This window comes from Balaenoptera physalus (genome assembly GCF_965194825.1).
Source record: "Balaenoptera physalus genome assembly, chromosome: 14".
NCBI classification, from domain to species: Eukaryota; Metazoa; Chordata; class Mammalia; order Artiodactyla; family Balaenopteridae; genus Balaenoptera; species Balaenoptera physalus.
Window position 1 is genome coordinate 80702311 of NC_138893.1, and position 25243 is coordinate 80727553.

The window sequence follows — 25243 nt, forward strand, 5'->3', positions numbered from 1 at the left end:
AGTATGTTGCAATTCACATATTTTTTTGAACCGGAGACTTTTATTTTTAGGGCATATCTGGTGGGACCTGGAAAAACACTATGTTACCTAGATTTTAATCCCCTGTCCACAGTTATAATGACTTAGTCCTCCTTGTGCCCTAAACTCAGTGCACTATGCTGGGCACATGACGGGTTACCAAACATGTTTAACGAAAGAATGAGTGAAGTTCCGTGTTTTCCCGAGTTCTCAATTTGCTCATCAGACATATGTAGAAGTAAGAGTACATGTTATTTTGCTTGGTGGTTTTAACATGTTCAGAAGGAGAAGGATTTGAATGAACATACATCGTTAAACTGGGAAATACTTTGTGTATTTTGTGTTACCATCAATATCAGAACAACCACTACCAATCTATTACTATTAATAGGTGCTTCACAGAAAATTGTTTCTTTTAACCTTTGCTCTACATGGAGTATTAAATATCTCATAAGTTTTAGTACCATAATATATATAGCTTTTAAATAGAATCAGGTAGAATTAAATAAAATTTACCAAACATATGTAAATGGATCATTTGCTGGATCCTTGCTTTCTAAGTTGCCTAGGCCTGAAGAAAAGGGTACTCATGTATCTAGATAAATATTCACCTGCAACCCTCATTCATCTAGTTATAACTATATACGATAATTATTACTACAGCTATATGTGTGTATATATTTACGTTTTGTATATATATGCATATACTACTTGCTCAATAAATGTGTGTGTGTATATATATATATGCAAATATGATTTTTTAAAAAAATTATTTATTTATTTTTGGCTGTGTTGGGTCTTCGTTTCTGTGCGAGGGCTTTCTCTAGTTGCGGCAAGTGGGGGCCACTCTTCATCGCGGTGCGCGGACCTCTCACTATCGCGGCCTCTCTTGTTGCGGAGCACAGGCTCCAGACACGCAGGCTCAGTAATTGTGGCTCACGGGCCTAGTTGCTCCGCGGCATGTGGGATCTTCCCAGACCAGGGCTCGAACCCGTGTCCCCTGCATTGGCAGGCAGATTCTCAACCACTGCGCCACCAGGGAAGCCCTGCGAATATGATTTATCAAGCAGTTACTATGAGCCAGGTATGGTGACAGGCACTTTTTTATTTATTGTCCTCATCCTCACAATAACTCTGCAAAATCTGGCATTATTATCCCTAGTTTAACAAGAGAAAGCTAAGGCCTAGAAACGTTTGATAAGCACCCAGAAGTTTAGGGACCCTGTGCCTTAATTCTCCAAAAGAATCCTCAAGGTGTACTTGCTCAGCCTAAAACAGACTTGCTCATATCTTGCATTTATACCCTGATAAGTTATGGCCCATGCCCAGAACAAGAATATCCAACCGGAATGGAGGGCTGAGAGTAGCCAAGCAACAGAGAGTAATATTTGAAGCCTAACCCTGTATTACTGTAACTCAAGACGGCCCAAGGCCCAGAAGAAGGGCAGTTTGCCTCAAGTCACAGTGAACACTGACACGATGCCATCACACACCTGGCATTATTCTCAGCTTTTTACCTTGCTCACAAGCCTCACGATAACCATACATGGGCTACAATTATTTAAATCGTTTTGCAGATAAAGTAAAACAGAGGCCTAGAGAGTTAGAGCAATTTGCCCATGGTCACAGAGCTGGTAAATGGTCAGCTGGGACTTGAACCCAGGTAAAGCTAAATTTAGCAGCCGGGTGCTTAACTCCTAAACCAGTACAAGCAGTCTTAACACACCTACTGCCTCCTTAAATCCTGCTCCACCTCGGTTGCTAAGTCCTAGTCAATCCAAGGGTTCTTCTAACCATGTTATCTTGTAACCATTACCTTGTGATGTTGTATTACCATAACTGTTTCCTCAGTGAGCCAGTGGTTCTCCCCAATGTGCCTCCACAAACCCCCATCGAAGTCGATGGACCATAGGCGTTCAGCTGCTCTCCCCTGCAGTCCAATTCTCCTCTTCCCCACTGCTCACACTACGCCCAGAGTTTTGCCTTCTGATGTAAGGTTTACAGGGGAGTCATCGTCACACAATTACCCTCAACCGTGCAGCGCTGACAATGCAATCATCTGTCAGCAAATGAGCTGAGTGGTTCCTGCATGAGGCTGTCTGGACCACATTTGGCAAAATCAGGTTATGACCTTCATGCCTTCTAACCAAACTCAAACAATAGAGCTCTCCCTTACCCAGAATGGGAGCACAGTTTTCTCTGGCTTTCCTGCCCACATACTGAGATTCACATAGAAGCCACAAAGCTAGAGGGAAAATACCTCAAGACAAAATGTTTTTGTCCCGTCTCCTTAATTAAAGAGTTGAACTTGTTTTATAGAAGGCTCTTGGAAACCAATTATAATATTTCCTGCACATTTTTTTTTCACTTAGGAGTGTGTTTCCAGTGTTATACCTGGCAGGTTTGTCTTCTGGGTAGTCAAAATTTAATCATTTTATTTAGTCAGTGGATAGGGTAAAGACTGATTTAGAGACCATGGGACACTCAGACAAGGCACAAAGCCCCTGTGTGCTATTAATGCTGACCAGGTGAGGAAGACCCTCTATCTCTTCTCTCTCTTTTCTCACGACATACTATTATGAAAAAATTTCCAACATACAGAAAGTTAAAAGGATTTTACAGTGAATAACCCCCTCACCCGTACTTAGGTTTTTTTTTTTTTTTTTTTTTTTTTTTTAAATTAATTAATTTATTTATGGCTGTGTTGGGTCTTCATTTCTGTGCGAGGGCTTTCTCCAGTTGCGGCAAGTGGGGGCCACTCTTCATCGCAGTGCGCGGGCCTCTCACTATCGCGGCCTCTCTTGTTGCGGAGCACAGGCTCCAGACGCGCAGGCTCAGTAATTGTGGCTCACGGGCCTAGTTGCTCCACGGCATGTGGGATCCTCCCGGACCAGGGCTCGAACCCGTGTCCCCTGCATTGGCAGGCAGATTCTCAACCACTGCGCCACCAGGGAAGCCCCGTACTTAGGTTTTATTTCACTTGCTTCATGTCACATCTATCCCTCTGTCCATCCTTCTATCCAGTTACCTACCAATCCATCTTACGTTAAAGTGCATTTTAAGTAAGTTGCAGACTTTGGTACACTTCACTCCAAATACTTCAGCACACATAGACTTAATTAAATTTAATATTTATTTATGTTTCTCTCTTACTTGTGAATTTTGAGGTAAAGTTTGCATACAGTAGTGTAGAAATCTTAAGTGGACCCTCCACTGAGTTTTGACATCTGCATACACCTGTGTAATCCAAACTCCTATCAAGGTATAGAATATGACCATTACTCCAAAAAGTTTCCTCATGCCACATCCTACTCAATCTACAACCCCACCTCCCCGGGGGCAATCAATATTACAATTTTTTCCCCACTATAGATTAGTTTGGTTTGCTCTGGAGTGTCATATATATGGAATCATAGAGTAGGTACTCTTTTGGGTAAGTTTCCTCCCTCAGCATAATGTTTTTGAGATTCATCCATGTTGTGTGTATCAGTAATTCAGTCATTTTTACTGCTGAGTAGTATTCCGTATGTATAGATATACCATAGTTTGTTTATCCATTCACCTGGTTATGATTACCTGGGCTGTTTCCAGATTTTGGCTATTGTGCATAAAGATGCTGTGAATTTCTGCGTACAGGCCTTTGTGTGCACATATGCTTCCATTTATCTTGGGTAAATAAATAGGAGTAAAATTGCTGGCGATAGGGTATATGTATGTTTAGTTTTATAAGAAATTGCAAACCCTTTTTTCAAGTAGTTATCTCATTTTACATTCTCGCCCACCATGTTTGAAAGTTCAGTTTGCTCTACATCCTCACTGATTTTGGGTGTTGTCAGTCTTTTTAGCCATTCTGGTGGTGGTGTAGGTATCTCACTGAGGCATTAATTTACATTTCCATGATGACAAATGATATTGAGCGTTTTGTCATGTCCTTATGGCCATCCACATATCTTCTTTTGTGAATTGTCTACTCAAAACTTTTGCCCAATTTTTTTTTTTTTTTAAAGGAAGGGTCTGGTCAAACCTTGGCCCTGGTTCCAGGGAGACCAATCCACAACCTTGTGCATGTGCTTGTATTCAGAAGCCCCAATCCATTCCTGCTTCTCTAACCCCTGCCCAGGCTCAAAAGACCCTGAAGAGAGAATTTTTGAATAAATGTTGATCACACTCCTCATTTGTTGGGCGCTGCCAACAGGCAGCAGGAAGGGACGGCTTGTTAGCAAAGCCTGGTCCCTTTGTGAGATGTTTGCAGAATGATTGATTTACAATAAAGTGGTTCCTGGTGGGTGCATGCAGGTGGAACTGATGCAGATCGATTCCAGTGGTGCTAACTAATCAGCTGTTTAAACTGGCAGGGAGAGTGCTCAGTGACAAACATAGTGTGACCATCATTTTCCCCCTAAGATTACAAATTAACTTGTTGGGGTTTGCTGGGGTGTGTGACAACCTGGAGCCCAGCCTCAGAGGAGAGGAGGGTGGCTGTGCCTTCAGGGATGCCTCTCTGGGATCCGCTTTCCTGTAAGGCTGGACCTGGGCAAACAGCACTCTGGGCTGGAGGAAGAGAGATCCCATCTAGGAAAGGGTAGGGAATTTCATCTTCTTTGCAATTCATCTCTGCCCCCTAGGTGAGGGGGCCGGATGAATTTTAAAGGGGCCTCTCCTGTTGCTCTTTTCTTTTTTCTGTTAGCTATTTGCTTGACCTCATGGCAGGCCCATGTCTCTTCCTTTCTCCACATAGAATGAGCACACAGGAAACTATCATTTTCTCCCCTCTGGTCATGGAGAAAACTCAATGGCCTCAAATCCAAGCTCTTTCAGGTTGAGGGGCCACTGTTTTGTTTGTTTTTAAGGCTCTCCACTTTATAGCAGGGTTACATTGTAGTACCGTTTAAGCGTTGAGGTATTTGCCTTTACAATATTAATTACAAAACTTGATCCTGACAATTGGGAGGTTTTTAGGCTGAAGAGGCCAGGTAAGGTGATGAAGATGAAGAGGCTGGTGTAACTGTGGCCCAGTCATGGCTACAAGAGGAAGGCCTAGCCTAGCTCCAGACTCTAGCACTTACCTTGACCTCTTGCTCACAAAAGCTTTTTCATACATGATTTCATCCTCGCGATAGCGTCACGTGATGCACAGGGCCCACCATCTTATACATGGGAAAGCAGAAATTAGAAGGCATCCATAAGTAGATGCTGAAAGTGGTGAAATCTGACCTCAAATACAGGTCTTTGGGTATTTGTATTTCTAATTACAGCTCTGGAAACCTGAATTAGCAGGCTAAATAATGTATGTGCTACATGAAGTGTCTGGAATGGCATTAGAGTATAAGAAGGTGGACCTGCTAACAACCTGCAAATTAACATTTCAAAAGGATTTGTTTCTTCAGAACTTGATACTGTTATTCTAAAGTGCTACTGGAGGAATAACCAGGTGAGAGCTGGGACAGGCTGCAACCAGATATTAAAACTTAGTGTAAGTCTCCAATAATTAAATCACTGTAGCCCTAGGGATAAACAAACGGACTAAGTAGAACAGGTGGCTTTATAAAAGCTTCTAGCTAGTATTTGAAAAGGCAAAATATGATGAAGGAGGTATCAAGAACTTGTAGAGAGAAGATGGGAAGATTAGTCAATGAATAATTCTACAACAATTGGAAACTTATTAAGGGGAAGAAGTATATTTAGATCCTTAACAGATGATATGCTCCAAAATAAATACCAAATATTTCAAGATTTAAATGGAGAAATGCAAATTATAAAACTCTTTAAAATATTTAGGTGATTAAATCTTTGGATTAAGAAAGACTCTCTTAGCAGAAAAGCAAAGGAAAACTCACAAATAAAAATATTCATAATGCATAAAAATAAATTGCTATGTATTTATAAAACAATACAAAGATTAAAAGCCAACAACGAACTAGGAGAAATATTTGTAAAAATTATGCTGATGGGCTAATATCACAACATATAAAATCTTGTTCAAATAGATAGAAAAACAAGAATCTTAATGGTTATATTAAGGTCAAGAAACGAAGAGATAAGTTATAATGGAGGAAATAAAAATGTTAAATTAGCTTTTCTTTGTAAATCCACCAGTAAACAAAGGATTAAAAATTAAGATAATGGGATAATTTTCATGGATCAAGTTAGCAAAGATGAAAATATAATACTTAATGTTAGTGAAAATATGATAAAGCAGACACTCTCATACACTTAAGGTTGAAGGTTAAATTGTACGACTTTTCTGGTCTATATGCCTATATATTGTTCCTATTGACCTCCCCAGTCTTACCTTTGCTCTCTGTTCTAGGATGAGGGGAATATATTTATTTATTTTTTTCAGTTGTCCTCACACAGATTTTCCATATGCCTAGAAAGTTCTCCGACTTCCCCTCTCTCCCCTCCCTCTCACTTCCTCCTCCTCCTCATTTCCCTCCTCTTCTCCCTTCCCTCTTCCCCCTTTCCCCTCTTCCTTAGTCTCCCCCCTCCTCCATTTTCCTTGCTCCTCCCCTTCTTCCGTGTTTATCCCTTTTCCCTTCCATTCTTTCTCTTCCTCTACCCCTTTCTCTCCATCTTTTCCTAGTTGAGACTTACTCATCCTTGAAATCTCAGATCAAACATTACTTAATGCATTCATCTTATTCTCCCTGAAAGTGTCACATTATTCGGTTACTTACTTGTCAATTACTTATTTGCTCTCACAACACCTTATAACTGTCCCATATAACACTAATCACAATGGAAATGTATATATTTGTAATGGTTTGACAAATATATTTTTCCCTCCCAGGATTACACGGACTGTTGTCACCTTTAGTCAACACTCAATTCCCCATATCTAGCCCAAAAAAGCGAGTTAATACATATTTGTTGGATGCTTTGACTTTGACTTGCCAAAATGTCACTAGAATAAACTGAGGCTTAAGCAAAGCCAACTTGATTAAACCTATGGCAATAAGGGAGAACGTACCCCAACAGAGTCTTAGTCATGGCACAAAAGAGGATGGTCATGGGTAGAAATCTCTACGATTTGAGGATCTGGGCTCAAGTGGTTTAAGGCAGGTTTAGTGTGAAGATCTGATAAGGAATGGCCAAAGTATGATGCAAGAGCTTAAGATTGGTGAGCGCTGCAAGATAAGGATCTTTAAGAAAGTCTTCTAAGTAAAAATAGTAAAAATAGTTTGATATGTGAGCTGTTTGCTCCTGTGAACAATCTATTGTTTTGACAAGAAGGTCTGTTTATCTAGATGGGAAAATTAATTATTCATATAACTTAGTTTTCAGACAAGTTCTGAAGCTAACAGTGAAGTGATTTATTGCTTTATAGCCTTATCTTCGTGGGCAACAACTTCCAGGAAGAAAGAGTAAAATCATGTTGCTAGAACTGTCTTGAGTTCTCAGTCCTGGGAGTTAAACTTTGTAACCACAGGAGATCTCTGTTCTGAGATGAATAAATGGAATGCCATTTTGGCAATACATAACAAGGTCCTTAGAAATGTTTTTTACAAAATTTTCTAGTAGCTCCTTTCTAAGAGTCTATCATTAAAAAAAAAAAATTAGGAAAACAAAGTTTTATGTATGGGGTTTGGAAGTGTCTCTTTGGGAAACTGGGGCAACCATTAACGGGCAACATGACCCGCCCTTGGGAGAAGAGAAGGGCTAGAGCTTAGGAGGGGGAAGTAGAGGTGAGGAAAAAAAACAAACAAAACTGCCAAGCTTTCATCCATTTATGGAAACTGGATTTGTTATCTGTTGAGGGATTCTCCTCTTCTCTGCCCCAAACTGGTCACATATTTATTAAAACACACACACACACACACACACAGATGACTCAGACTCCAGGAATGTCTACCATTAAAGCTCTGTCTCCGCAATTAATCAGTGAGTGGTAGACACGTGGCTCTCAGTTTATGTAAGAGAAGCAATCACCTGATGAGACTCCATGGTGGGGAAAATGCTACAAATTCTATGTAGTGACAAGGCTAAGGTTTTTTCCCAAATGTCTAGAGCTCTTTCTTTGAGTCTTTTCATAACAATGCATATAATGGGCAAAACTCACATTTTCTTTGGTATTTTTGGTCAAAGAAATGTTGTGTTTTGTTTTGTTTTCATACTGAAATCTGCAGTACTGAGTGTGTGGCAACTAAGACCCTAGATAATTAGCAAGATTGTAGGAGGTGAGCCGTCATTCTATCTGAGTGCATAGCTCCTTATGGTTGGCCTTATATCCTGAGGTATGAAGGCAGCTTCCAAATAAGCTCCCTAACATTAAGAGAAGTGCTAGATGATAAGAGAGAGACAACATCTGGTTTTCTTGAAAGGCATGACAAACTGCAGATCTGAGATATTTTTGATTAAAATTACAAGCTGCTTTATGAGCACTGAGGAGAAAAAGCAGTTCCCACCAGGACCGAAGATGGGGTCATTAAGAAAAAAATCATGACAGACAAACCCCATTTCCTGTTTTTGATATTGTTTGTAGATCAAGCGTTTGTATCCGGATTTTTTTTTAATAGTAATCTTTATTTATTTATTTAATTTTTATATTTATTTCTGACTGTGTTGGGTCTTCGTTTCTGTGCCAGGGCTTTCTCTAGTTGTGGCAAGTGGGGGCCACTCTTCATCGCGGTGCGCGGGCCTCTCACTATCGCGGCCTCTCTTGTTGCGGAGCACAGGCTCCAGACGCGCAGGCTCAGCAATTGTGGCTCACGGGCCCTGTTGCTCTGTGGCATGTGGGATCTTCCCAGACCAGGGCTCGAACCCGTGTCCCCTGCATTGGCAGGCAGATTTTCAACCACTGCGCCACCAGGGAAGCCCTGTATCTGGATTTTTTTTAAATGGCATTTCACCAAGTCGTCAAAATGTCTTTGTGGACAAATATGGGGTTGACATACTCAGTTAAGGTGGCTAGCACTTGGCTGAAGTCCAAAAGGTATGGATTTAAATATTAGTTTTCACCTGCATTAATATATTCATTTCAACCTGTGGCTATTCAGAATAACTATGAACTGGCAGAGGTCAGTCGTAGTGCAACAAAAGCTTTTTTTATGTAGTGCTAACACCCTGTTAGATCAAAGTTTATTCAGTGTCAATTAAAACTCTATGTCCTATAACAGAAAATCTGTAAACACCTCCTGTCTCACAATATTCTAAAAAGTCATAAGATTTGATGTTTTAATCATGATGATGATTTTTTTTTTTTTTGTCTGAGTTACCTGAAGTCAAAAGCTCCTGGGTCAAAATATACAGCTTCATTGAATTATCTAAACAGACTATATAGACCCATATTTTCATAGTACACATCAGCGTCAAATCTATTTTAGCCAATGATTGTTAACCTCAACAACAAGCTCACAAAACCTGTAAATGAGCTGGAGCTAATTATGAAACAATTAGTCAAAGTCTATGAAAATAATAAATGAATATTGTATTGCTACATCTCATTAAAAGAGTCATTCGCCTAGCATATATCATCATGTTCATATCGCTCCAATCACCACCTAGATCATGTTAGAAAGTCAGGCTATTAACATGTGATGATAAGTCATAACCAATAACGTTATGGATGTCAATTACTTTGTAATTACACATAATGCAAATCTCATAATGTATGTGGTAACCAGTTAGAAAACAGAACATAACTTTTAATACCACAATATAATCTATAAAAGTTACGGGAAAATATCTTTTATTCCAGTGAAGAGGTAACCTTTGGATTCCTGAATTACTAGGCAAAATCAGCCAGCCATGTGGGGATGGGAGCAGAAAGGTCCAGGCAGAAGGAGGGAAGGGAAAGTCCTAAAGAGGGAATGAACATGGCATATTCTAGGAACCAAAGAAGTGTTTCATAGCTGGAGTGGGGCAGAGGGGCTAGAGTGAATCTGTTTGAGGCTAAGAGGTGGGCAGGGACCAGTTCACGTAGTGACTTGCAGTCCAAGGACAACAAATTGGGTTTCAGTCAAAGCAAAGTGGGAAGCCATTGGAGGGCTTTAGGGAGGAAAGCAGTATTACCCGATTTGTTTTTAAAAGGGTCCAACTTGGATGTTGAAGGGATTATGGAGTAGAGATGAGGAAGAATAGAAGCAGGGAGACCATTACAAAACTAATGCAGGGACTTCCCTGGTGGTGCAGTGGTTAAGAATCCACCTGCCAATGCAGGGGACACGGGTTGGATCACTGGTCCGGGAAGATCCCACATGCTGCGGAGCAACTAAGCCCGTGCACCACAACTACTGAAGCCTGCACACCTAGAGCCTGTGCTCTGCAACAAGAGAGGCCATGGCAATGAGAAGCCTGTGCACAGCAACGAAGACCCAATGCAGACAAAAATAAATAAATAAATTTATTTAAAAACCCAAAAACTAATGCATTAGTCTACATAAGAAATGGTGTTGGCTTGCACTAGGGAGGAAGCTGAAAGATGGAGAGAAGTAGAGGCATTTAGGATGTAGTGTGAAGGTAGACCTGAGAGGATTTGAGATATATATATATATATATATATATATATATATATATATATATATATATATATATATTTGATATAGATGAAGTGGAGTGTGAGGGAAAAGGATGCTTCAAGGAGAGCTCCTAGTTCGGGAGCTTGAGTGAATTTAGTGGATGGTTGTGCTGTTAAATATGTATTAAAAATATATACTGAGTCATATGGTAGTTCTATTTTTAGTTTTTTAAGGAACCTCCATACTGTTCTCCATAGTGGCTGTATCAATTTACATTCCCACCAACAGTGCAAGAGGGTTCCCTTTCCTCCACACTCTCTCCAGCATTTATTGTTTGTAGATTTTTTGATGATGGCCATTCTGACCAGCGTGAGGTGATACCTCATCATAGTTTTGATTTGCATTTCTCTAATGATTAGTGCTGTTGAGCATTCTTTCATGTGTTTGTTGGCAATCTGTATATCTTCTTTGGAGAAATGTCTATTTATGTCTTCTGCCCATTTTTGGATTGGGTTGTTTGTTTTTTTGATATTGAGCTGCATGAGCTACTTGTAAATTTTGGAGATTAATCCTTTGTCAGTTGCTTCATTTGCAAATATTTTCTCCCTAGTATCCCACTACTGGGCATATACCCTGAGAAAACCATAATTCAAAGAGAGTCATGTACCACAATGTTCATTGCAGCTCTATTTACAATAGCCAGGACATGGAAGCAACCTAAGTGTCCATCGATAGATGAATGGATCAAGAAGATGTGGCACATATATACAGTGGAATATTACTCAGCCATAAAAAGAAACAAAATTGAGTTATTTGTAGTGAGGTGGATGGACCCAGAGTCTGTCATACAGAGTGAAGTAAGTCAGAAAGAGAAAAACAAATACCGTATGCTAACACATATGTATGGAATCTAAAAAAAAAAAATGGTTCTGAAGAACCTAGGGGCAGGAAAGGAATAAAGATGCAGATGTAGAGAATGGACTTGAGGACATGGGGAGGGGGAAGGGTAAACTGGGATGAAGTGAGAGTGGCATGGACATATATACACTACCAAATGTAAAATAGATAGCTAGTGGGAAGCAGCCGCATAGCACAGGGAGATCAACTCAGTGCTTTGTGTCCACCTAGAGGGGTGGGATAGGGAGGGTGGGAGGGAGATGCAAGAGGGAGGAGATATGGGGATATATGTATATGTATAGCTGATTCACTTTGTTATAAAGCAGAAACTAACACACCATTGTAAAGCAATTATACTCCAATAAAGATATATATATATATATATATATATATATATATATATATCCTGAGCATCTACTGTTTGGAGGACACTTTGTTGGACAAGATATATTTTTCTAACTTCTAAAATACTTTTATTACTAACAGATTGTGGATGCAAATTACATAAAAAGTGTCATCGATATTTGTATTTTATTTCAAGCAAATATTCTAAGTAAGCTTTCTTTCTTTTTTTTTTTTTTTTTGCCTCTCTCATCAGCTTGTTATTGTAACATAGATCAGGGGTTGGCAAACTTTTTTCTGAAAGGAGTGAGATAGTAAATATTTCAGGCTTTGCAGTCTCTATGAACTCTGTTGCAACTACTCCACCCTGATAATGTAGTGTCAAAACAACCATGGACAATACATTAAGGAAAGAGTGTGGCTGTGTTTCAATAAAACTTTATTTACAGAACAAGCAGTGGGCCACATTTGGTGTCTGGGTTGTAGTTTGCTAATCCCTGACATAGACTACAGATCCCCATACAAGACAATCTCGAGTGCAAAAGAAAATCTGGTTATGAATAAAGAAACCAAGAACTTATTTACTGATTGACAAAAATGCACACTGGAAGCTATAGTTGTCATTTATTTAATTTTTTTCTCCCAGTATTATTTTAATTGTCCTTCTTCTGGTTTCTTCAGGATCCCTCACTCCATTTAATCCTATGACTATAAATCATGGCACTTTGTTCTCTACCACAATGGTAGGTCCTTACCCAGGTTGGCCAAACTGAGTAGTCCCTTCCCACTGGTCACAGTGACTGGGAGGCAGGCACATGATTCAAGCAAGGCCAATTAGAATCTTCCCTGAACTTGATACGTAAATAGTAGGAGACAGTTTTCTTCACTGAGCGTCTACTAAGAGAGGGGGCTGAAGATCTTTAACTTATACTAGCTATTTTGCCAGTCATTTGGTCAGTGCTTATGTTCAGAGCAACTCCAAGCAGAGATAAACAGAGTCAAGAGCCGTGGTGACACTGTTTGGGAAGTTTAATCCAGCTATGTCCAGAGCCAAAGACATGCCAGGACTTCCTGGTTATGTGAGTCAGTGAATTCCATTTTAGCTTCAGCTAGTTTGAGTTGAGTTTCCATCAGTTGCAGACAGTAGATTATAGACAAAAATACTGCTTCATTGAATCTGGAAGGGGACAATTAACATTTGAATTCCTTGAATGTGCCAAGCATAATACATGCTAATCTTAGTTAAACTTAAAATAGCTTTATGTTTAAGGTTGAGAGAACAGGGACTCAGAGATAAGCGATTTGCCTGAAGTTACGTAAATTTTTGGTAGAGTTATGATTTGACTGCTAATATTTTTGACTCTGAAGACCATGCTCTTTATATGGTACTAAGGAAGCATAGAAATTAAATGAAAAAAATAGTAAAATATAATTTTTGGATTTCTCAATATTTCCCTTAAACTGATTTCTTCTAGGGCTCCCAACTGAGGGAGAGAATAAAGATGATTCTTGAAGCATCAGAAAGATTAGATGTAGTATATGACCTGTTAAGCAATCAATCATGGATAGACTTTCAAAGCTTCTTTGAATCCTAGAATTGGATGTTTCTAGCCTAATTGTCCACAGGCTAAAGCTGGAAAATGTTCCTCTTTTTCTCCTGCTTAGGGAGACCAGATTTCATATGTATGCAGGAAATGCAGAGCCAGGCAAGCCATTCATTTCCATATCTCTAAGTGGGCTGTGTGAGCTTGACAAGGAAGGGCATGTAAGGGATATAAAATCACCATCAAAGATTCATGCTGGGGAAACTCTTCTTGAGAGCTATATGGAGACAGAAGTACAAGAGGGGCTTCTTTATAGGTGGAAAGAGGTGATAATTAAACATAATTTGTAGAGGGAAATTAACGGTGATGGACTTGAATCCTTTATAGCAAATGTAAATTTCAAGGCAATTTTGTGTGGAGACGTAAAAAGCTATAATATATGGCTGAGTGGTATATGCTGACAGTAATGGTCCTCTTGTGCAGTGAGTTATTAAAGAGTTTCATCTCATGGTTTTCAATAATGAAAAGGGAGGCAGTCTGGGGGCATTTTCTGAGATACGTCCCTTGTGTTGATGTAGCTTATACAACCAGTAGGTTATCTCAACAGCTGCATGGAAAAGGTTAAATTTGCTAAGGACAGTAAAAGACTAAAATGTGAGAAGCATCCTATTTTAGAAAAATGTATTATTTCTTCTAAGAGACTAACAAACTGTGACCTTGGGCAAGTCATTTAATCTCTATGGGGCTTGATCTCTACATCCAGTACAAGGATCTTATCCATGGCTTTTTCCAACTCCAGTAATCTATGATTTCTTCTTATGGTAAAAATACCTTCTTGGAATGAAGAAATGTCAGGGACATTTTGCTTGGAGTCACTTTCTCTCTCTCTCTCCGCTTATTTTTGAAATGGATTCTATAATCAGCTCCAGGACTGCATGTCCTCCACTGAACAAGATACAGATATGGTGAAGAATCAGAGTCATTTCACAAAGCTTGATGTTCAAGCTTTCACAAAGATCTACAGAAGGAAAACTTGTAGGGAAACCAATAGCTCCGTTCAACTGGGTCACAGTACGAATGACTATGGGTTTGGGATGTGCTTGAATAGTCCTGGCTTGTGAGGATTGGACCTTGAGGAAATGAGAAATGGGATTCCGAAAGAAAAAAGAGATCATTTATTTTTGATAGTTTACTGCATTTATTAAACTTCTGGGGGTTGAATACGGAAAGTTAGTATTAATATATCATGTTTTAAAGACCATAATCATTCATGTTCTAGAGCAGAACTAACTATCTTACTTTAGTATATTTGTCAAAACAGATTAACCAATGTTGACTCATGATTGCTAACTAAAGTGCAAACTATTCAGATTTACTTAGTGTTTACCTAATGTCCCTTTTCTGTCCCAGGATTCCATCTAGAATAGAACATTACCTTTGGTCCTAATGACTCCTTAGAGCTCTTTAGAGGATGACAATTTCTCAAATATTTCTTGTTTTTGATGACTTTGACACTTTAGGGGAATACTGGTCAGGTATTGAGTAGCATGCTTCTCAAGTTGGGTTTGTCTGATTTTTTTTTTTCTTCTCTTGATTGCATCGGGCTTGCCGGTACTTGGAAGACCACAGTGTTTGTAAAGTGATAGCTTTTTCACATCATATTAAGTGCATATGCTACCCATATTATTTATCACTCAAGATGTTAAACTTGATCACATGGCTGTGATCACATGGCTGAGGTAGTGTTTGTCAACTTTCTCCACTGTAAAGTTACTCCCCTCACTTTTTTGTACTATATTTAGAGGGAAGTCAGTCCCTCCCACAATTAAGGGAGTGGGGAATTATGCTCCACCTATTTGATGAGAGAGTAACTACATAAATTGTCAGGAATTCTTCTGTATGGGAGATTTGCCTATTCTTGTTAATTAATTATTTATTACATCACTATAGACTCATAGATATTTATGTTTAGATTTATACATTGGGTTATATTCTAATACATGTTATTTATTTTATTGCTCAAGGTTTCAGCTTTGGACATTGGGAGCTCTTTCAGTTGGCTCCTGTGTCCCTCTGACATACCCTACTGGTTTTTGTTTTGTTTTGTTTTGTTTTCCTTACTTTCTGACACTGTAAGATGCTCCAGGCTCATCCTGTATATCCTTGCCTTGGCTTTCAAGGCTGTCATTTCTCCTGGAAGCCCTAGTTTCTCTTCTTGGAGAATGATGTTTGAGGGAGGGAGGAACAGGGAATAAATTTTTAATGGATACAGAGTTTCAGTTTGGGAAGATGAAAAACGTTCTGGAGATGAATGGTGGTGATGGTTGCATAATAATGTGAATATCCTCAATTAATGCCACTGAACTATACACTTAAAATTGTTAAAATGGTAAATTTCATGTTATGTATATTTTACCACAATTCAAATATGCTTTGTTTAAAAAACAAAGAAACCTTCCAACTTGTTTCCAATGAATGAGAGTTCCTGTTGCTCCACATTCTCACTAGCATTTAGTTGTCAGACTTTGTTTTGGGGTTTTTGTTTCATCTATCCTAATAGGTGTGTAGTGATATTTCATTCTTGTTTTGATAGTGGTATCTCATTGCTGTCTTAATTTGCATTTCCCTAATGACATACGCTGTTAAGTGTTGTTCCATATGCTTGTTTGCCATTTGTATATCCACTTTGCTGATGTGCTTGATACTTTACTCTTTTTTAATTGGCTTATTTTTTATTGCTGAGTTTTAAGAATTCTTCGTACATTCTGGCTACAAGTCCTTTATCAGATATGTGATTTGCAAATATTTTCTAGCAGTCTGTGGCTTTTCATTCTCTTAACAATGTATTTCACAGAGCACGTTTTTAATTTTAATAACATCCAACTTAGCCATTTTTTCATGGATCATTCTTTTGGTTTTTGTACCTAAAAGGTCATAACCAATGTATATCATACTAGTTTTCTTCTTGAGGTGTCTATGTGTAAAGAGAGATGTCCAGTTGTTTCAGTACTATTTATTGGAAAGACTACTCTTTCCCCATTGAAGTGCCTTTGCACCTTTGTCAAAAGTTAGGTGATTATGTCTCTCTTTAAAATTTAATTTTTATTTTATATTGGGGTATAGTTGATTCACAATGTTGTGTAGGTTTCAGGTGTATAGCAAGGTGAATCAGTTATACGTATATCCATTCTTTTTCAGATTCTTTTCCCATATAGGTTATTACAGGATACAGAGCAGAGTTCTCTGTGCTATCAGTAGGTCCTTGTTGATTATATTTTATATATAGTAGTGTGTATATGTTAATCCCAACCTCATAATTTATCCTTCCCCCAATGATTCCCCTTTGGTAACTGTAAGTTTGTTTTTGAAGTCTGTATGTTTCTGTTGTATAAATAAGTTCATGTGTATCATCTTTTATTCTTGTATAGCCATTATTTTTGGCCATGCTGCACAGCTTGCAGGTGTATCATCTTTTTAGATTCCAAATATAAGTGATATCATATTTGACTATCTGTCTGACTTACTTCACTTAGTATGATAATCTCTAGATCCAATCACATTGCTGCAAATGGCATTATTTGATTATTTTTTATGGCTGAGTAATATTCCATTGTGTGTGCACATAAACATACATATGTAGGTATGTGTATACGTGTGTGTGTATGTGTGTATATATATATATATATATATATATATATATATATATATATACACACACACCACATCTTCTTTATCCATTCATCTATCAATCAATGGACATTTAGGTTGCTTCCATGTCTTGGCTATTGTAAACAGCACTGCAGTGAACATTGGGGTGCCTGTATCCCTGTGAACCATGGTTTTCTCTGGATATATGCCCAGGAATGGGATTGCTGGATCATATGGTAGCTCTATTTATACTGTTCTCCATAGTGGCTGTACCAATTTACATTCCCCAAATCAGCATAGGAGGGTTTCCTTTTCTCCACACCCTCTCCAGCATTTATTGTTTGTAGACTTTTTGATGATGGCCATTCTGAGTGGTATGATGAGGTAGCTGCAGTTTTGACTTGCATTTCTCTAATAATTAGTGATGTTGAGCATCTTTCCATGTGCTTTTTGGCCATCTGTATGTCTTCTTTGGTGAAATGTCTACTTAGAGCTTCTGCCCATTTTTTGATTGGGTTGTTTTTTTGATATTGACCTGCATGTACTATTTTGGAGATTAATCCCTTGTCAGTTGCATTGTTTGTTTGCAAATATTTTCTCGCATCCTGTAGTTTGCCTTTTCACTTTGTTGATGGTTTCCTTTACTGTGCAAAAGCTTTTAAGTTTAACTAGGTCCCATTTGTTTTTATTTATTTCCATTACTCTAGGAGACGGATCAAAAAAGATCTTGCTGTGATTTATGTCAAAGGGTGCTCTGCCTGTGTTTTCCTCTAGGAGTTTTATAGTGTCTGGTCTTACATTTAGGTCTTAAATTGATTTTGAGTTTAATTTTGTGTATGGTATTAAAGAATGTTCTAATTTCATTCTTTTACATGCAGCTGTCCAGTTTTTACAGCACCACTTACTTATTGAAGAGGCTGTCTTTCCTCTATTGTATATTCTTGCCTCCTTTGTTGTAGATTAATTGACCATAGGTGTGTGGGTTTATTTCTGGGCTTTCCATCCTGTTCCATTGATTTATATTTCTGTTTTTGTGCCAGTACCATACTGTTTTGCTCACTGTAGCTTTGAAGTCAGGGACTTTGATTCCTCCAGCTCTGTTCTTCTTCCTCAAGATTGCTATTTGGGGTCTTTTGTGTTTCCATACAAATTGTAAAATTTTTTGTTCTGTGAATAATGCCATTAGTAATTTCATAGAGATTGCACTGGATCTGTAGATTGCCTTGGGTGGTATGGTTATTGTAACAATATTCTTTCAATACAAGAACACAGTATATCTTTCCATCTGTTTGTGTCTTCTTCAACTTCTTTCATTAGTTTTTCTTACAGTTTTCAAAGTACACATCTTTAGCCTCCTTATGTAGGTTTTATTCCAGTGTTCCTTAAATTTTCGTGAAACTACTTCAGTTTTTTTCTTAGGACACAAAAACAGCATGAATCATATCAAGAAAGCTCTGTTTAACTCCAGGCCACTAAGATTTCTTCATTAAATTTTTCTAGAAATTGTACAGTTGTTTTAGATCTATGATGAGTGAGTTATTCACTGTATATGGTGTGAGATTAGGGTTGAGGTTTGAGGTTTATTTTTCAATATGAGGTCCAATTATTTCAGCACCATTTGTTGAAAAGAATTTTCTTGCTCCCATTGTAGTTCCTTGGCAGATTTGTTCAAAATCAATCAACCATATGGGTGCAATACTATTTCTGGACTGTCTATTCCATTAAACTATATGTCTATCACACTGTTTTAATTACTGTAGCTTACTATAAAGTCTTGCTAACTAGTATTACACTCCAAGGCTCAACACTTTCAAAATAGCCTTGACTATGCTGGGCTTTCCACTTCCATAAATTTTAGAATCAAATTGTCAATCTCTTGGGATTTTGACTGAGATTGCATTGAGGCTCCACATTAATTTTGTAAAATTTGACATTCTAACATTTATTCAGTCGCTAGATGTATGAACACTGTATAATTCTCAGTAATATTTTGCAGTTTTCAACATACACTTCTTGTACAGATTGTCTTATATTGATCTGTAAATATTTCAGATATTGCAAATGGTATTATTATTTAATCCAATTGTCAGTTGCTAGTATAGTATATAGAAATACTATCGTGTGTATTAACAAACACTGTGTCCTGCCATCTTACTAAAATCACTCATCAGTTTGCATAGTTTTTTGTAGATTCCTTGGATTTTTCTACTTAGATGATCATGTTATCTACAAATATGTATAGTCTTCTTCATTTCTTTTCAATCTGTTCATTTTACTTATTTTTTCTTACCTTATTGCACTAGTAGATCTCCCACACAAAATTAAATATTGAGCTGGTGAGAGCAGACATCCTTGTTTCTTTCCTATCAATCAATCATGGACATAAAGCATTCAGCCTTATGGATGATGTCAGCTGTAGGTTTTTCATCAGGTTGAGGAATTTTTCTTCCTATTGAGAGTAATTGAAAAAGACATAAGTAAGTGGTGAGATAGGTATATTATCAGTTCTTGCCATAGTGTACTGTAAGTGCAATGCAATTCCAAGCAAACTTCCAAAAGGCTTTTTGGTAGATATTGAAAAGCTGTGTCTAAAATTCCTAAGGAAACATAAAGGACCTAGAAATGCTAAAACAACTTTAGAAGACTTTGAAAAGTTGGAGGGATTATACTAGCTGACTTCAAGAGTTGTTCTAAAGCTACAGTAATCAAAAACTGTGATGTTAGAGTCAAGATAAATGGACTAGACTAGAATAGAGAAACTAGAAATAGATAGATATGGTTAGCTGACTTTAGACAAAAATTACTTGATGGAGAATAAATAGCTGTTTCAACAAATGCTGAAAAAAGTTGATATCGATATTCAAAAAATAACTAATTCATGTCTTGCAATATTTACAAAAAATTAACTCAAACTCTGGATCTAATACCTAAAACTATAACATTTCTAGAATAGACTGTAGGAGAAAAGCTTCCTTACCAAAAGGAGAAACCGACTTTTTATCCAAGTTAAGGACTTCTGCTCTTCTAAAGATACTGTTAAGAAAATGAGGAGACAGGCCACAGAGTGGTAGAAAATATCTGCAGTCAGTCAGTCACATATATCTGATAAAGGACTTGTGTCCAGAATATATAAAGAACACCAAATATTTCATTATAAGAAACAACCCAATTTAAAATAGGTATAGACTATTTCATGGCTAGAAGTCCCACCATAATACATATTATGTTTTGCAGAAAAGAATAGAGAGAATGAATGAAAAGCAATAGAAGTAACACAACAACAGGGCTTCCCTGGTGGTGCAGTGGTTAAGAATGCAGGGAACACGACCCCTGTTCCGGGAAGATCCCACATGCCACAGAGCAACTAAGCCTGTGTGCCACAACTACGGAGCCTGCATGCCTAGAGCCTGTGCTCCATAACAAGAGAAGCCCCCGCACAGCATTGAAGGCCCAAGACAGCCAAAAATTAATTAAAAAAAAATAAAGTAACACAACAGCACCAAAACTATATTGATGCATTGTGTATACACATCAGGGCATTGTCAGTAAAGAGAAAATCTACGTATTCACATCTTTGCCTCAGACCTGCTTCAGGAATTCAGGTAACAACACTAGGTTTGTCATCAACAATATTGGAAACAAGAAGACAGTGGAACACTTGCAAGTACAGATGGAAATTCTTTGATTGATTCTAGAATTCTATGCCCACAGATACTGTCAGGTAAGGGTGAGTTTGAACTCAGCAGTTCTAGAGTTCATAGGCTGTGTCTGAAAATACCTACTTTTTAGAGGCTGAATTACATCAGGAAAGAAAGTTAATCCAGAAAGAAGCCAGGAGTAAGTGTGAAGATACAGTTAACAGAAGTGAGAACTACTTGTTGCTAGGTCTAAATAAGTATTTGTTATGAAAAGAAAGGAATCTTAACAATAATATGAACCAATATTCTAGGCATTTTCCACACGGACATTGGGGTGGAGGCGAGGGGAAGAAAACTGAAAGCGTGTGAAATTTTTACATTGGTCTGGAGGACACACAGTTACTAATTAGCTGATTCTAGACTTTAAATGAAATGAAATAAAAACTACAGCAAGTTACAGAATTACCTCACATAGGGACTGCTCAGTTAATGATGTTGGCCCATAACAGCTCTTCAAATGAAATAGTATACCATTTTCTGGACACCACTCCTTTTTTTTCAGCATAATTGACATCACCTAAAAACACACTAAGTAAATGCCATCTGAGACGTGGTGTTTTCTAAGATGTTACATTTTCAAGCAGAGCCCTTCACCAAATTTACTAGACATACTTTCTCGTCAGAGAATATCATATGAAACAAATTTAAACTGCAGGTCACGGTTCAATGAGCCACAGCATTTTTATTTGTAAATTTATGCCAAGTGAGAAGGATGAAGAGTTGCTTTCTCAGCTCTTCAGTCTGTGCACTTTTTCCATATGTTTCTAGACTTACCCTTTATTTTTCCTAGATTGCTGTTTTGTTCTTTGATTTTATTTATAAAAGAGTTTGAGTGTGTGGTAAAAACATAAACTCAAATTGTTAACTAAGAAAGAGGTGCAGAATGATGAATGCACCTTCCAAAGAGCAAGCCCTGGCCTTCTTCTCTACTGAACACCACCTACTCTGGAGAGTACAATAAATCTGTATTACATTATGTATTTATTGGTTTTTATTGTTTATCTCATATAAAGTTTTTTAATTGTTCAATGTACATATTTCTATTTGTGCAAATTATGTGGGTCTCTAGGCTTGAAATGAAGCACATCTAATTTTTCCCGTTCCAAGTTGATAGACATGGGTTTCTCTATTTCAGCTCTAACAAACATGTGAAAGAGTTTACAAGTCATTGCTCTTGGCAGTGCAAGAAAAAGCTAGGAAAAGTGAAAACCAACAACTGTTCTTGAGCCTATCAAAGAACTGGGGTCACAGGGCAAACTGTCCCTCTAAAATCAGAGAGGCTGGAGCATCCAGAGAAATATAGCACTAGAAATTTGCTTACCTGGAGGGGAAGCCACAAGTTGTATAAACACAGTAGTAATCTTGACAATTTGCTGTAAGCTGAGTGCTAACTAGCTTGATCCTGACAAATTCCTGGGAGCTGCAATCAGTACTTACACTCTTTTGGGCTTTCCTTCTAGGAACCCTACAGCTTCACACAGTATGGATTCAAGAAAAATCTCCTGTGGCTCTGACAAGGGAAGGGGGAAAGCAGCAAGGGTAATCCTCTCATTTTCTTCTCTATAACAAAGACTGACTTATCTCACCTGGGGAAAGAGATTTCCTTCCCCTTGTAGTCCCTTCTAGCATTTGTATTTCACCTAAGAGACAAAGTTAACAGGTGACAGAACTTCAAGGAAATATACTGGGAACTTGCTACAAGGAAGATGGGAGGAGCTATGTGCCTTGAAGAGGGACAGAAACAGTTGGGAAGGCCACTCCCTGAGACGAAGCTCCACTAAAAGACTATTTCTTACCTCCTCTGCACCCAACAAACATAGCAGAGAATTATAACTGAAAAGCTATAAAACATAGACTCCCTCTGAGAAGTATGAATAGGACAAAGAAAAGCCTTAAAGCCATAAGACGAAACAAATAATGACACTAGGTAGTAGAGGCTCCACATTCTGCTATAGCAAACATTAAAACAGTCCAACTCATATCCAGATTACCATAAATCCTGCCCCTAAAAGGTCTATTTACCTGTAGCTACTATTGATACATGACAACTTTAACTTTTTTATTAAAAGGCAGTTTGGGGAGAAAAAGCAATCATCGTAAGAGATAAGGCATTTGAAATATAACCATGATTAATATGTTAATAAAAAAAATAGCATGCAAGATCAAATGGGTAATGTCAGCAGAGTTGTGGAGATTTCAAAAGTAAATGTTAGAAATCAAAAACAGAGTTAAAGAATGCTTTTGGCGGCTCATAAGTAGACTTAACACATAGTTAAGGAAAGAATTGGTAAACTTGAAGATAGATAGATCAATAAAAACTTCCCAAATTGAAACACAAACAGAAAAAGAGAGAACAGCCAAGAACTGGCAGAAAGAGAGAATGGGGCAGGAGAAGAAATGTTTGAGGTAATACTTGCTGAGAGGGTACCAAAATTATTGACAGACACCAAACCACAATTTTCAGAAGCTCAGAGAATACCAAAAACAACCACACCTAGGTGTATTATCTTCACCTGTAGAAAACCTTCCCAATATAGGAACAAGGGTAAGAACACAGCAAACTTCTCATCAGAATCCATGCAAGCAAAAGTAGAATACTGTAAAATATTGAAAGAAAATGTCCAACATAGAATTCAATGCAATGTCTAGCAAAAGTATTCTTTTAAAGTAAAGGAGACAGAGACTTTCTCAGACAAAAATATAGGACTGTGCTGCTGGTAACAAGTTCGCTATTAAAAAACTAAAAGAATTTCTTCAGGCAGATGGAAATTATCTACGTTAAGAACTTGGATCTACCTAAAGAAAGGAAGAGTGTCAGAGAAGGAATAGAGGTAAATATTTTATTATTCTTTATTCATCTAAAAGACATCTTTTTGTTCAAAGCAATAAAGGAACAATGTATTGGGTAAGTACAGCATATCGGTAAGTGAAATGTATTACAGAAATGTCACAAAGGATGGTTGGAGGAATTGAGAATACTCTGTTATACAGTCCCTGTACTATACATGAAGTTGTATAATGTTATTTGAAAGTCGATTTAGATTGTTTTTAATCTATACATTGTGAGCCCTAAGAAAACCACTAAAAACATTTTAAAAGGAAATATGATACATCAAGAGGAGATAAAAGAGAAACAGGAGGAAAGAACAAATGTAATGTTTAGAAAAAGATGGCAGATTTTAATCCAACTATATCAATAATCACTTTAAACAGTTTAACAATTAAAAGTCCACGATTGTCAGACCAGAGGAAAAAAACAGAATTATGTGCCATCTAGAAGAAAGCCACTTTAAATATAAAGACTCCAGCTAAAGTAAAGCAATGGTAAATGATATAAGGCTAACATCAATCAAAATTAAGCTGCAGTAACTATATTAATATCAGATGAAACAGATTGTCAGGGATTAAAGAAGGATGTTACATAATGATAGAGGGAAGTCAGTCAGTTCTCCAAGAACACATAAAAAATCATAAACATGTATGTAACTAACAAAAGAGCATCAAAATGCACGAGACTATGAGAATAGGTTAGTCTACTATTACATTTGGAGACTTCAACACAACTCTGTCAGTAATTGATAGATTAGGCAGGCCAAAAATCAGTAAAAACATAAGTGACCTGGACAGCACTATAAATCAATTTGATCAAATTGACATAAGTAGAATACTCCATCAAACAAGAGTAGAACACACATTCTTCTCAAGAACACATGAAATAGTCACCAAAATAGAAAGAATGATATACTAGGCCATAACATACACCTTAACATTTTTAAAAGAATAGAAATCATGTAGCGTATGCTCTCAGATTCCCACAGAATCAAACAAGAAATCACTAACAGAAAGATATAGCTGGAAAAATGCCCAAATATTTGGATATTAAACAGCACACTTCTAAGTAATCACTAGGTCAAATAAGTTTCAAAGAAATTTTAAACTAAATGAAACTATAACATCAAAATGTGCTTAGAGGGAGATTTATAGCATTAAGCACATACATTAGAAAAGAAGACAGATTTGCAGTTGGTTACCTAAATCTCCATCTAAGAAAACTACAGTAAGAAGAACACACTGAACCTAAAGCAAGCAGAGGAAAGGAATTATAAAAACTAGAAGAGAAAGCAACAAAAGTTAAACTAGGAAAACACAGAGAAAATGAATGAAACCAATAAGTGCTTATTTGAAAAGATTAATAAAAATTGATGAGGCTCTACACAGCTAAATCTGAAAAAGATGATACAAATATCAGGAATGAGACAGGGGTCATGCTACTCCCAAGGACATTAAAAGGATAAAAAGAAGTACTATGAACAACTCTATGCCCACAAATTTGATAACTTAGATAAAATGATCTAATGTCTTAAATTACAAAAATTACCAAATCTCACTTAAGGAGAGACATAGATAATCTGAATGTACCACAACTATTAAAGAAATTGAATTCATCATTTACAACCTTCCAAAAGTGAAATCACCAGGTTCAGGTGATTTAACTGGTGAATTCAACCACACTTTTAAAGAAAAATTTTCTCTTCATGAGGGAACACATCCCAACTCATTTTATGAGGCCATCATTACCCTAAAACAAAAACTTGGTGAAGACACTACAAGAAAGAAAACTACAGGCCAATATATAGCT

The 25243-nt window shown here is 37.5% G+C and overlaps 1 protein-coding gene and 1 long non-coding RNA gene across 3 annotated transcripts in view; one reads left to right on the forward strand and one right to left on the reverse strand.

Annotated features, from left to right (window-relative positions):
* Positions 1-25243, forward strand: part of LOC309643208 (uncharacterized protein) — a 100623-nt gene that overhangs the window by 54816 nt on the left and 20564 nt on the right. The window contains exon 3 of one of the 2 annotated variants that reach the window (XM_082425791.1): positions 22065-22143. The exons of the other annotated variant lie outside the window; for it this stretch is intronic. Within the exon in view, the coding sequence (XP_082281917.1) occupies positions 22065-22143 (79 nt within the window). The remainder of the gene's footprint in view (positions 1-22064; positions 22144-25243) is intronic. 2 annotated transcript variants of the gene reach the window in all.
* Positions 12276-15333, reverse strand: LOC309642442. The gene is made up of 2 exons (XR_014253204.1): positions 14090-15333; positions 12276-12891 (listed from the first exon to the last, which is right to left on the reverse strand). It is a non-coding gene; the product is annotated as an uncharacterized lncRNA (long non-coding RNA).